General features: G+C 36.0%; 1 protein-coding gene across 1 annotated transcript; it reads left to right on the top strand.

Moving 5' to 3' along the window:
* The first annotated feature begins 9,118 nt into the window (after positions 1 to 9,118).
* On the top strand, positions 9,119 to 11,782 carry LOC109221468. The gene is made up of 4 exons (XM_019385950.1): positions 9,119 to 9,794; positions 10,205 to 10,480; positions 10,618 to 10,959; positions 11,055 to 11,782. The coding sequence occupies exons 1-4, from the start codon at positions 9,119 to 9,121 to the stop codon at positions 11,780 to 11,782; spliced, it is 2,022 nt and encodes a 673-aa protein (XP_019241495.1).
* The last annotated feature ends 2,481 nt before the right edge of the window (positions 11,783 to 14,263 follow it).

The following is a 14,263-nucleotide window of genomic DNA, read 5'->3' as shown; positions in this document are numbered from 1 at the left end:
AAAAAAAAGAGGAGAGAATTAAATTGTTCCGGGGAAGTAGGGCCAAAAAGCATGTTATGATACGTAAGCGATATATATGTGAATCCCATGGATAGTCCTTGAATAAGGTATTTAAAATACTCACATTGAATTAGTAGTAGCCTATTTTCCTAAAAGGATTAAACTTCCCTCAGGTTCTTAAATGAAATTAAAGGCAATGCGAACATTTTATTTGAAATAAACTTTCTTCCCCAGATAAGATATCTTATGGTCATGAATTAGCATGCTATTTTTATGATGTGCACCTCGCATCGCATAAAGATGATTTACGCAGCCCAGAGGCAAGGATACTAGTCCTATTGACTAATATAGGAAAAACAGCCAACACCCGACACTTTAGACATGACGGTGAGAATATGCCATGTGCCACAAATCTCAACGTTCGGAACGCATTGCCGCCTACGACCCATTAAGCTCACTACACGGCAGTGACAGACCTCCCAAATATCCTAATATCCTGTTGGAGCGGGCCGTCGACCTCGGCGAGGTGACAATTATGCGCATGTCAATCTTGTTACTTCGAAAAAATGTTTTCCTAAATGTGAATCGTGCCCTACGTGGCTTGATATAAACATAATAAGACAATAAAGGAACAGACTTTAGAAGACCCTTGGAATTTTATTGTTGAACGGTGTTTACCATGTTTTCTTGCTTTACACAATAAGAACGTTATAATAAATACCATCGATTATTCTCGCACTTAAATCAGAATATGCTAATTGACCTTCTAGTGAGGTCGGCAAGTTGGCCATCTCGTCTCTAACCCCTCGGGATTGAGGCGGAGATACTCACTTAGTACAACGTGAGTACGTTACTCATACAACCTTCTGTGATTTTTGTTGCACAGGTATACAACACTTCGTAGTAGCCTGCCTCGAGCGTAGCAGCATGGATAACTCCTGAGGGACTAGGGACGCTGCATTGTTCGGGAACGACCCGCAGCCAGTGTAGTTCCTTTCCCAGCCAATTTTATTATTAAATTCCCTGTCCACTGTATTTCGGACAGATGTTGTATTTTCTCTTCCTTATCGGTAGTTTGCTCATCGTACTTGTGACAGCCGGGTTTCTGGGATGGGTGGTTTCAATGGATTTGTACTAAATTGTTACTATTCTAAATTTGAATCAGTGTGAAACTTTTTATTTATGAATAATGGACAGAAAAACCTTAGATTTTCAAAGGTATATTAAAAAGAGGAAATTAATTTGAATAATCTAGTTGGCTGGCGCTGACAGAGGTGTCCGGCGCCCACCCGACCCTTAGTGGATTTTGGGTCGTGACAAAAGAAACCAATTATCAATTCTATCTACAAATGCCCATGATATAACCTTTTTTTACACCTATTTTTATCACACACCCTGCAATTTGACACTATTATTATTGGCACACTATTATTAGTTTCAGATATTCCTAACTAGAAGAATTAATGGTTAGAGATCTATTTACAAAATCACAGTTTAGAAATAACACCATTATTAGTTTCAGAACTTCCTTGTGCATTGGTTAAGGAAAATTAGTGACTAAAATTTCAAGGTCAAGAGTGAATCAATTTTATTCTATCTATAATATTAATGTCCAAGTGACAAGTTAAAAATGAAGTCACTTGGCAATTTTTAAAGACAACATAAAGGATTTGAATTATTTTTAAACTAGATTTTGTTTTGCATGCTTTATTTCTACTCTCCACATTGCGGAACACGTGTTTCATTTGTAGTTGAGTGCTTATTTTAGTCTTTATTCTTTTATTATCTTTATTTTTAATTTCATAATAAAGTAAAAAAGAATAATTAATAAAAGTATATTGACCTGAACTTTTTTTAAAAAAGAGATTTGGACAAAGAAGAAAAGAAATAGCATTAAATAAATGGAACCAAAGGAAAAAGGAATACAACTTAAAGTGCTGAGAGTAATGCTTCAAAAGTATCATCCGGGCAACTCGCGCGGTTTTAATACTAGTTATGATCGAATAGCAATTAATTATGTAAGGATGATATTTTGTCGCACTTTCGCCTGGCTTAAATAGTGGGTATATATGATTATATGAAGTGCCAAAAACTTTAAATACTAATGTAACGACATAGTAAGATTAACACAGACTCTGCTTTTTTTTTTTTTTTTTGATGGAAAGGATAATATATATAATTATTATAAAAAATATACATATTACTGCAGTTACATCCCTAATGAAAGGACAAGCCTTCGAGAGACATTTAGATTCCCCATTAATACGTAAGGTTTTTGGGTCAGATTACACATAAACCATTTCTATCCCATTGCTAATTATTTAATACTAGAGGCAATGGGTTTGACAAAAAACTTATGGTTTTTTCCCTTGCATGCTTGAGTCCATCCTTGGCCATTCTTAAAATGAGGCCACCCTTGTTCCCTGTCACGACACCGAATTTTCCATCTTCGGGAAATCGTGATTGGCGCCTACTAATAGAGTTAGGCAAGTCAATAATTTAATACCTCTCTTGACAACATCAACAGTCTAAAGAAAGACGAGACAACTAATATAAAAGTTGAAGTCTCAAAAACATAAATAACTGAAACCAAGTGCGGAAGCTCAAATACATCTCTACCCAGATCTGGTGTCACTAACTCACAAACTTCTACAGAATGCTAAATACAAAGTCTGAATAAAAACACAGTACTGTCTGATCCGATTACAAAGGAAATCAAACGAAAAACAAGGATAAGAGAGACTGCGGGCCATGCGGACGTCAGCAAGGCTACCTCGGGGAATCTCTGGACTGAAGTCAGCTCCCAATGCTCCTACTGCTGTCCAAAAGCTCCTGCTCCGGTACTGTGATCTGTGCAAAAAGATGCACCAGAGTGTAGCATGAGGACAACCGACCCCATGTGCTGGTAAGTGCCTGGCCTAACCCCGGCGAGTAGTGACGAGGCTAGACAGGATTACTAATTAACCTGTGCAGATATATATATACAAAACACTACAAAATAACAGCGGAAGTAATAATTAAGACTGGAGGGAACATGCTTTTGGGGATAACAGATAAAAAAGAAACGGTAGGAATAAGTAAGGAAAAACTACAAACTAATCTCTTCTAACACAGAATACGTGGTCGGCGTGCCACACGATCCCATTTCGTGATATATAAGTGGTCGGTGTGCCACACGATTCGATTTCATAATATATAAGTGGTCGGCGTGCCACACGATCCCATTTCTTAATATATAAGTAAAAATTGCTTAAATAAAGATTTGTAAGAAAAAGACTATAATAGTAAATCAATTTATAAGGATCTTTGGCAGAAATTTTAACCTGTGATCTTTCTTGCTTAGGCTTTAGCGTGTGATCTTTGGCAGATACAAAATATTTGATATTTTAATTAATTCTTCCTTAAAAAAAAATACCTACCATAAGTAAATTATACCGATATTAATGGTATATTATTCGCAAATAAGGTCAGATACAAAGCTTGTAATAAATGTAGAATTATTATTTCAACTTTAATATTAATGGTGTAATGTTACTTAGAATTATATTAATTGATTCAATTTCTCAAAAAAAAGTACCTACCATAATCTAAAAAAAAAAAATTGGTGATTTGAAAGTCCAACAAGGTTTGTCCAAAAAAGGACCGTTTTCTTGTTTAAGGCTTTTATTATTTTATGAACATTTTTAGTCTATTTTCTTTAATAATAATCATGAATAGATGTAAGATCAAAATATTTATTTAATTAAGTATTCTTAAAAAATAATTCCTACCATAAGTAAACTATACACAAAATCTAACGTCCAACATGTTTCTCAAAAGAAGAATCATTTATTGTTTAAATTTAAAACATTTGGCTTTGATTATTTTATGAACTTTTTTCATCTATTTTCCTTAATATAATATAGATAGATATAAGATACACAATATTTTATTTAATTAAGTCTTTCTTAAAAAATAATTCCTACCATAACTAAACTATACACAAAATCTAATTTACTATTAGGAAATTCAGAATGGTCCACTTTTATACTAAAAAAGAATAAACCTACCGTAATCATCATCCTTAAATGGTCCACTTTTATACTAAATTTTATTTCTTCCTCATGTGATAGAGTATTGGGATATAGGAGATGCTACTTATGGAATGTGAAAAATGTGGGACATATTTTGGTACGAAGAAAGAAGCAACAAGCACTATAAATCTAAAAAACCGGAGTTTCTCTTTGTGTTGTGGTCGTGGAAAAATAAAGCTCTCAAATACTAAAGAGCCTCCTCAAGTTTTAAAGCATTTGCTGTTTGGATCAGGTTAGTTGAAAAACTCTATTTCGTAACTTTTGTTACCACGGTAATCTACCTTTCATATGTATGTTCATCATTCTTCACCTCTTTCTATAAATACGTAGGTCCTAAAAGTGACCATTTCCGAGATAATGTTAGGAGTTAAACTCTATGTTCCATTTACTTCAATGGGAGGAAAGGTCGATGTCTCAATTCAATCAAACGCGTGGACCAAGAACATTCAAGTTATTTGGCCAGAATTATCATCAGATAGGAAGTTTATTGCCTCCGTGTGGGATCTACCCCAAAATTTGCGCAACTGTACATTTTACGATACGGAATGAAGTACAAAAATAGAATGCTGTGAGGTTAGTATTAATTTTTAGAATTAATTAAATAAATAATATTGTACATCCTAGGAAAATATATATAAATTCTCATATATAATTTTTTCTCAGTCATGGTCAACACCTAAACAAACTTCATGCCGAGATTGTTGCTGATCTGAAGAAATGCTTGATGGACATAATATTTTGGCTAAGACATTTAGAATGGTAAGGGATAGTTTCAAGAAGATGGAAGCTCCAATGTTAGGCTCAGATTGATAGGGAAAAAACACAGATGAAGAAGATACAACTTACCGACCGTTTCAGAGGTAGCTACTTTAGTGGTTGGAGATTTTGAACTATCTATGTGTGATGAGAATATCAAATATTGAAACCCAATCCGAACAACTGCAGAGAGGATAAATGAATTGATATGCTGCATATTTTTGGTCCCAATATCCTTTACTTTTTCCATACGGTGAAGATGGATACAAGAGAGGCAATTCCTTAAATGAAGGTGAACCAACTGTAGGAGAGAAATGTGTTGGCATGAGAGAATTTTTTGCGTACAAAAGTTCAAGATAGAAAGGAGGGTGAAGTTCCAACAATTGTTCTGCAAGAAGATTATTTCCGGCAATTCTTAGTTGATGGGCATATACAATGATTGAATCTGGTCGATTGAGAGTATTATAGGACTCATCAAAAACAATTTGAGAGTTTGCGATGTATGTAAAGATTAGAAGAAGCCGTTTTGAATGGAGAACTACACTCAAGGGAAGAGAATTATTCTACCGTCAAACTCACGAGGTGGTGCACGATACATGCTTCAAAATTATCAAGATGCTATGGCGATATGCAAATGGGCTGGGTACCTGATCTTTTTATCACTTTCAACTTCACATCCGAAGTGGCCCGAGATTCTGAGACAATGTAACGAGAGGCTTAAATCTTGAGGATCGTCGCAGACATCTTAAGTTAGGGTATTTAAAATCAAATTGGATCGCTTGATAAAGGACTTGCGAGAACAACAAATGGAGGCAGTAAAAGGTGATGATATATAAACTTTTGAAGTAATAATTTAAAACAATATGCCTGATTTTCCATGGAAAATTTCTTAATATAGATTAAAAACTGTTTATTTATCCAATAAATTCTATTTGCTTCTTCATGCAGTGATTTATACTATTGAGTCCAAAAGCGAGGGGTTGCCTCATGCTCATATATTGCCTTCTTCATTGAGCATAAACAAATATTCAACTACCCGCTGATATTGGAATCAAAATAACATGTGACGACCCGGTCTCATCGTCACGTGAGTTACCGCCCTCTTTTTCCCATATTTGATTTCTGCTATGCTTCATTATCGTTATTGAGGTGATCGAGTTGAATTGGATTGGTTTTAGATGGAAATGGAGACTTAGTCTCTTTAAGGAAAGCTTGTTTTGGAAAAACGTCAAACCGGAAGTTGACTATTGAGTTAGAGGGCTCGGATGCGATTTCCGGTGATTCGGTTAGCTTTTGGGGGATGATTTGACTTAAGAGCGTGATGGGAAGTGATTTTGGAGGTCCGGTGTGGAATTAGGCTTGAATTGGCGAAGTTAGTATTTTGGCGAATCCGGTGGGTGGGTGAGATTTTGATCCGGGGGTCGGAATGGAATTTCGAGAGTTGCAGTAGTTCCGTTTAGGTGATTTTGGATGTGTGTGCAAAATTTCAGGTCATTCGAGATGTTTTGGTTGGGTTTTTGATCAAATGCGTATTTCGGAAGTTCTGAAGAAACTTAGGCTTGAATCCGATGTGATTTAATGGTTTTAGCGTTGTTTGATGTGTTTGAAGATTGGAGCAAGTTTGAATAACGTTTTAGGATGTGTTGATGCTTTTGGTTGAGGTCCCGGGGGCCTCGAGATGATTTCGGGTGGTCAAACGGACCAAGTTTTAGCTATTGAACAGTTTGCAGGTTTTCAGCAGATGTTTGCAGAAGGAAAAATTGGCCTATGCGATCGCATCCATTGAGTGCGCGACATAGTACTGGGAGGTAAAGCTACGCGATCGCATGGTACATCCCGCATTCGTATAAGAGGATTTTGGGGGCAGCATGTTTTTATCCTACGCGTTCGCATAAAATTGGACGCGTTCGCGTAGGTTTGGAAAATTGTTAAGCGCGATCGCATAGCTCCTGTTGCGCTCGCATAGAACGTTTTTGAATCCCTGAGAATTTGTTCATCGCTATCGCATGCCTAGGGTCGCGATCGCATAGGGTTAAAAACACCTGGGCAAGAGGTTTTTAATTGATTATTTCATCCGCGAGCCTATTCATTTTTTCCTCCATTGTTAACCACCTTAAGAGCTTTCTGGTAGAAATTGAAGAGGATTTTGACGGGAATTGATTTGGAGGTAAGTCTAGTGACCTAGAAACGCCATTTTTTTTTTGAAGAATCAACCTTTAATTCTTGGAAATTTGGGTAAAAATTGGAAGAACTAGGGCTTGGTTTTTGGAATGAAAATTTGGGATTTGAAAGGGCATTTGAACTCCGATTTTGGTAAATTTGATATGTATGGACTCGTGGAGACGAGGAATCTTATGATGTGAATTTTGTAATTTTTCGAGAAGTGGGACGGGGCTCGGGTTTTGCCAACGTTCGTGATTTTTGATAATTTTCGAGTCTTTTTGATTGGGTTATGATCCATTAGCCTAAGTGACGTATTCCTTGTGGTTTTGATCAGATTCGACGCGCGAAGGAGGTCGATTCGAGGGGAAAAGGCATAGCGAGCTAGACTTTGGCTGGCTAGAGGTGAGTAATGATTTTGAAATGACGTCCTGAGGTTTGAAACCCCAGATTTGCACAACTTGGGTGCTATGTTGAGATGAGACACGCGTTCCATGACGAGCGCGCGGTCATTTACTATTGGGGACTGTGACTGGTCCAGTCCGGGTGATATTTTACCGCGTATTTAGCAATGACTTGTTGTTTTCACTATGATTTGGGCTTATTGCATATTTTTTGGGGGCTTTTATTGCCGACTATTTGAACTCTTTATGAACTATCACTCACTGTTTTCCTCACTGTTTGAAATATTATTTGTACTCAGTCCATGTGATTTACACTGTTTCTTGAACTCAGCCATATTTACTCAAACTTGGAGTTTATATACTGATATTGTGAACTATTGTTTGAGCTAAGTATTATTTGTTTTACATGTTGCCCGCGAGGGGTCTGTGTGACTATTTTTGGACTTGATTGAGGCCAGGGCCTTTATGTGAGGGCATGATGAGTGAGGTGAGGAGGCTTTTCAGGCCTCGAGTGCATTTGAGCAGGCTTTCAGGCCTCGTTTGATATTGTTCAGGCCTCAGCCTTGTAGATAGCGCTTGGGTTGTAGGAGCCCCTCCGGAGTCTGCACACCCACAGTGAGCGCGGGTGCCCCTCTAGAGTGATTAAATATTGAACAGTGGTAACAATGGCACTGTAATACGCGTTTGTCAGGTAACAATGGCTGACGTACTGGTTGAGTATGATTGATCTTTAACTGTTTTCAAAAAGATTTTCTTACTATATTCACTGGTTTCTAATGTTATCTGATGATGCTGCTTGAGATAGCATTATTTGTGCCGTGTGGATTTTATGTTCTCAGGTGTATTTTATTTTTATTACTCACTGGGTCGGAGTACTCACATACTCCTGACCATGTGTGCAGAGACAGGCACAGCTGAGTCTCTACCTGAGCTGATTTCCTTCCAGACCAGGCGGACTAAGAGAGACGAGGTAGTTGTCGATGTCCACAACCCCGTTTCTTCCTTATCTTCTGCATAATTATCATCTTCAGACTATGTTTCCAGACTTGTAGTATTTTCATCAACTCTGTAGTACTCGTGACTTGTGACACCCCGATCATCGGGCTGAGTTTGGGATGGTTTTTTCCCCGTTATGTTACGTTTATTTCCGCACTTATGATTATTCAGTATCTATGGTTTAAACCTGTTTAATGCTAAGAAATTGTTAAAAGCAGTGTTGACTGTTCCTTTGGCTGTCCTTATCTTCATGAGAGGCGCCATTCACGACCGGGTGGGAATTGGGTTGTGACATAACAGCAGAAATTTCCAGATGAAACAATTGACCTCATTATTATAGGGCCGTGAAAAGTTTCATGATGCACGGCCCATGTGGTTCTGCCAGAAAAATTCCCCTTGCATGCAGAATGGGAGTGTACAAAGCATTTTTCCAAAAAAGTTTTACTAAGTCAACCACAAATTGATGAAGATGGTTATCCTATTATAGGAGAAGGGATAGTGGAAGAACTATCAAGAAGGATGGTATTGACTTGGACAACAGGTATGTGGTGCCGCACAATCGTTTCTTATTATTGAATATAATGGTGCTCACATCAATGTGGAGTGGTGCAATCAATCGAGGTCAATTAAGTACTTATTTAAATATGTTACAAAGGAAATGATCGTGCTACGCGCTTTTTCTAGAAGTGTGCAAGAGGAGGGTTCATCGGTTGTTGATGCAATTAATATATGTACTGTGATTGCCGATACATATCACCCTGCGAAGCTGCTTGGAGAATATTCGAGTTTCCTATACACTATAGACAACCTTATGTGGAAAGACTATCATTTCATCTTCCAAATGAACAACATGTCATATTCTCTGATGATGATCCGATTGATGATGTTGCCAATAGACCCACTGTAAGGGAATCGATGTTTTTAAGTTGGTTTGAGACAAATAAAACATCTTCTGAAGCAAGAGAACTAACTTACGCAGAATTTCCCCTTAAGTTTGTGTGGAAACCAAAGTTGAAAAGATGGGAGAAAAGAAAAACTTCTGCATTTTCAATTGGAAGGATTTTCTTTGTTCCGCCTGGAACTGGCGAGCTATACTACCTCAGGTTGTTGTTGAATGTCATTAAAGGCCCAAAATGTTATGAAGATCTTAAAAGAATCAACAATCATGATCATCATACATTTAGAGAAGCATGTTTTGCACTTGGTTTAATTGATGATGACAAAGAATATGTGGATTGCATAAAGGAGGCAAGTAGTTGGGGTATGCCATCGTATCTTAGGCAATTATTTTCTATGTTGTTGTTATCGAATTCGATGTCACGACCAGAAAATGTTTGGCAAGCAACTTGGCAATTATTATCAGAAGATATCCTCCATGAAGAAAGAGTCTTACTGGATAATCCAGGTATGTTCAAACTTATATTTTCAGTTATGATTTTTTTTACATAATTTCAGTATGCATACGAGAATATAAATAGATTATTCAACTGTATATAATAAAAATATATACTTATAAAGAGGAAACTAATCTACACAAATTCTAGCGAAAAAATCATTCCAGCAATCTTGCTCATATCATATATGTTTGTACTTAATTCTTTATAATTGATATTCTTTCATTTATAACCTTTATGTTTAAGATAATATGGAGTTTCACGACATAGCATTCATAAGTTCTTTGTTGTACAAATCATTATTATGGTGGTGACTAACCTAACTAAAAAGCTAAATTAAATGTACCTTATTTGTGTAATCATGTAATATATTTTTTATATTATTGTTATTTAAATTCTATAATTCTTTTTGTTGTTTCAGAAGCAGAGCTAACAAATGATGAATTGAAAAATCGTTGTTTAAAAAAGTTAGAAAAAGTTTTGAAAAGCTGTGGAAGAAGTTTTCATGATTTTCCAACAATGCCAAGACCTCTTTACAATGAGGAAGAAGTTGACCATAGTAATAGGTTAATCCATGATGAATTGCGTTATAATCGTCGTTCTCTGTTAGAGGAACATCAACAATTATTAATGAATTTGACAGTTGAACAAAAGTCGGTTTATGACAAAATTATGAGGGCAGTGAATGAAGCCAAAGGTGGATTCTTCTTTTTGTATGGTTATGGAGGAACTGGAAAGACTTTTATTTGGAAGACTCTGTCTTCTGGCATACGATCTAGAGGAGACATCGTGTTAACTGTTGCATCAGTGGAATTGCATCTCTTTTGTTACCAGGTGGTAGAACAGCTCATTCGAGATTTGCAATCCCTCTTAATCCAAACGAAGATTCAACATGCAATATAAAGCAAGGTAGTCCTCTAGCAAATTTGATTATAAAGACAAAGTTGATTATTTGGGATGAGGCACCAATGATGCATAAATATTGTTTTGAAGCTCTTGATCAAACTCTTAGAGATATTCTTAGATTTAAAGACACATCCAGTGCTGATAAACCTTTTGGAGGTAAAACAGTTGTTCTTGGTGGCGACTTCAGACAAATTTTGTCTGTCATTGCAAAAGGATCTAGGCAAGATATTGTTAACACTACTCTTAATTCTTCGTATTTGAAGGCCCACTGTGAAGTCTTAAATCTAACAAAGAATATGAGGTTACAAAGAGATCAGTTAGATGCACATTTGGATGAGTTAAAAAAAATTCTAAATGGATTTTAGCAATCGGTGATGGAAGGATTGGGAGTTCCATTGATGGCATTGAGAAAGTCCAAATCCCAGGTGATCTTCTCATAAATAATTGTGATGATCCAATATCGGCAATTGTTGAAAGTACATATCCAGATTTCTTTAATCATTCCAGTGACATTGATTACCTTCAACAAAGAGCAATTCTTGCTTCGACTCTTGATATGGTGGAGTCGATCAATGAATATATGGTTTCACTCAATCATAGTCCTGCGAAGACATATTTGAGTTCTGATACAGTCTGTATATCTGATCATTCTTTTTCAGCTTTGGAGCACGTACATACACCCGAATTCCTAAACAGTATTAAATATTCTGGAATTCCAAATCACTCTATTACTTTGAAGGTTGGTGTTCCTATGATGTTGCTGAGAAATATAGACCAGTCATCAGGATTGTGTAATGGCACGAAGTTGATCATCACAAGACTTGGAAATCGAGTTATTGAAGCCAAGGTTTTATCGGGTAATATGGCTGGACAAAAAGTGTTTATCCCAAGAATGACGTTGACGCCATCAGATGCAAGAATACCTTTTAAGTTCCAGCAAAGACAATTTCCAATTGTTGTATCTTTTGCCATGACAATTAATAAAAGTCAAGGTCAGTCGTTGTCTCATGTGGGATTATTTTTGAAGAAGCCAGTATTTACTCATGGACAACCGTATGTTGCTCTTTCACGCGTGACGAGTAGAAAGGGTTGAAGATTTTAGTTTATGATGATGATGGCCAAATAACAAATGAAGCTAGAAATGTGGTGTATAAAGAAGTTTTCCGTAATTTGGTTTGAGATGAATCTAGACATGATGGAATTATCAGGTATTTACTATTTTCTTTTCCAATAAATATATATGTCACTGTTATTTGGCGGGGGGAGATGAAACTAGGTTCAGCAACACAATAGAGGATATCAAGATATCTTCATAAGTGCAATTTTTGAGTTATTACATTTTCTTCTGTTAGGGGGTTGAGAAGTACTAAATCTATGTATAAGAGAAGTGAATTCCATTCAAACAGAACTTTAGCAACTAGCTCACATGAAACGAAAATTCTCCATGATGTGGATATTCCTTCTGTTTTTTTCCTTAGTTTATAATTCCTTTTTTTTTTTGCTATTAAAGGGTGAATTCTATCGTTCACTAGAATACATACATGCTTTAATGAAAAAATAGGACTAAGAAACCTATATAAGAAAGCATAGACTCCATGAGATTTCCTCTTTAAGAGAAATAGAAAAATTGGTGAAGTATGACTACAAGTGTTACATTTGAAATTTACAAATCACTAGAGATGTGGTAGGATGGATGAGATTCTCTTACGAGTTCTCGGGTTCGAGCCTCGGGAATGGAGGAATAAAAATATGGGAGAAATTCAAAAATAGCCTAATTCAATAGTTTCTCTGTGGAGAACTACCGTGAAGCTCCAATGTGTGTTAACTTCTGTTAGCGCTAAGTATAAGCAAAATACTTAACCATGTAAAACTCTTAAAGCTATGTTGCACTCTCAATTATTTTTACTGTTCATGTTATTTTACATTGCTAGAAAGACTTCTTTTACTTTTCCCATTATATAAATATGCCCCAAATATTTTCTTTATCATCTGCTTGGTGAAACATTATGTCGGGATTATCTGTTGTTTGTTACTATTATAGATTTTGATTGAACAATAGTTGTATTGATATACTTTTTTAATCTTTTACTGGATATGATTGATAATTTAGTTGTTGTGTGTAAGTTATGGTTGAAGGCTTTTCTATTTTTGTTGTTAAGATATAGGTTTTGACTGGAATACTATTCTGTTTGTAACAGACCATTATGAGGGGTTGGAGGCAGAGGCGGAGCTAGGATTTGAAGCTTATAGGTTCGGAATTCTAATCTTTTTAAGTTACTGGGTTCTAAATTAATAATTTATATATATTCAATAGATTTTTTAAGACAAATACATGGATTGAACCAAAGTGATTGGGTTCGGCCGAACCCATACTCGACGGGCTAGCTCCGCCCCTGGTTGGAGGACGTGTGATGTGGAGTTTCAGTCGTACTTTGTGCTTGGTGACTTATGGGAGTCTTTTAGAGAATGGAGTGCATATGGAACTGGAGTTCCAATAGTATTGAATGAAGGTGATAGTGTAGTTCAGTATCTATGTACCCTATTCGTTCCTTGATTATCATTTATATACAGGTTAAAAAGTAGAGTATTCATGGATTTGCTCACGATATCACAAATATTTAAGTTATTGATATATATGAAGCTCAGATCAACTGGGAACTCCCATGTAACATTGAAATTCCCATTGGCAGCATTAGTATCTCCCATGTTTTCAGCATTAGCATAAGCCCAATTTGGTGCTATTTCAGTTCCACAATTATTATTGGGAATATTTAGCTTTGTAAGTAATGATTATTTATTTTTACATGAAGTGTTGACACACAGTAATTGTGGCGTTAATGCAAAATTGTGGCTAATACTCTTGGTTAGATTATCAGCACTCAGTTAGTGACAAATGGTTGTAGTGACATACTTTTTCCATTATATAAAGATGCCCCAAATACTTCCCTTTATTATCTGCTTAGTGGAACATTATGTCAGGATTCTCAATGTGCTATTGTACAAGCTCCTCATTTTGATACTGGCTTCATAAAGTTATTTTTTGATGGTGTTCTGCTATTTGATTTTGTTCTCAAACCTTTTTACTGATATTTTGCTGCTGACATGAGTATTTTATATAGTATAACTTGAATCAAAAGTCTATTCATTAAAAAGTATCCACCGTTTTGTACGTGAATATGCATGTGGAACCCTTTTTACATCGAGCAAAAGAAAAACGAAATGGAAATAAAATAAATTTAAAAAGTGAGATTGCAATTAGAATCTAAAATGTTTTGCTTTGGAATTCTGATAGCTATAAAATGTTTTTATTTCCATGAAATACACAATGAGGTATTTGATAGCTTGATAATTATGTCAGTGTCTTTAAATGAGGAAGGATTGCTCATTACATGCAACACTAACTATTAGTCCAATTGTGAAGATTTAAAAGGGGATTACACTTAAAGTTGCTGGAGGGTAATGCTTCAAAAGTACCATCCGCGCATCGCGCGGGTTCTAATACTAGTATTATATTAAAAGGAGAGTAGTATGCATTGTGGTTAATCCAAGTGGCAAGCTAAAATGAAGCCACTTG

Source organism: Nicotiana attenuata, unplaced genomic scaffold, assembly GCF_001879085.1.
Source record: "Nicotiana attenuata strain UT unplaced genomic scaffold, NIATTr2, whole genome shotgun sequence".
NCBI lineage: Eukaryota > Viridiplantae > Streptophyta > Magnoliopsida > Solanales > Solanaceae > Nicotiana > Nicotiana attenuata.
The sequence above is the reverse complement of the archived record's forward strand: the minus strand, read 5'-3'. Positions and strand labels throughout refer to the sequence as shown.

Excerpts from the sequence above, each read along its gene's own strand:
- LOC109221468 (XM_019385950.1), top strand. The coding sequence starts at position 9,119 with ATGTACTGTGATTGCCGATACATATCACCCTGCGAAGCTGCTTGGAGA. Across the intron at positions 10,481-10,617 it reads GGCAGTGAATGAAGCCAAAG|GTGGTAGAACAGCTCATTCG; the intron begins GTGGATTCTTCT and ends TTTTGTTACCAG. Across the intron at positions 10,960-11,054 it reads TTCGTATTTGAAGGCCCACT|CAATCGGTGATGGAAGGATT; the intron begins GTGAAGTCTTAA and ends AATGGATTTTAG.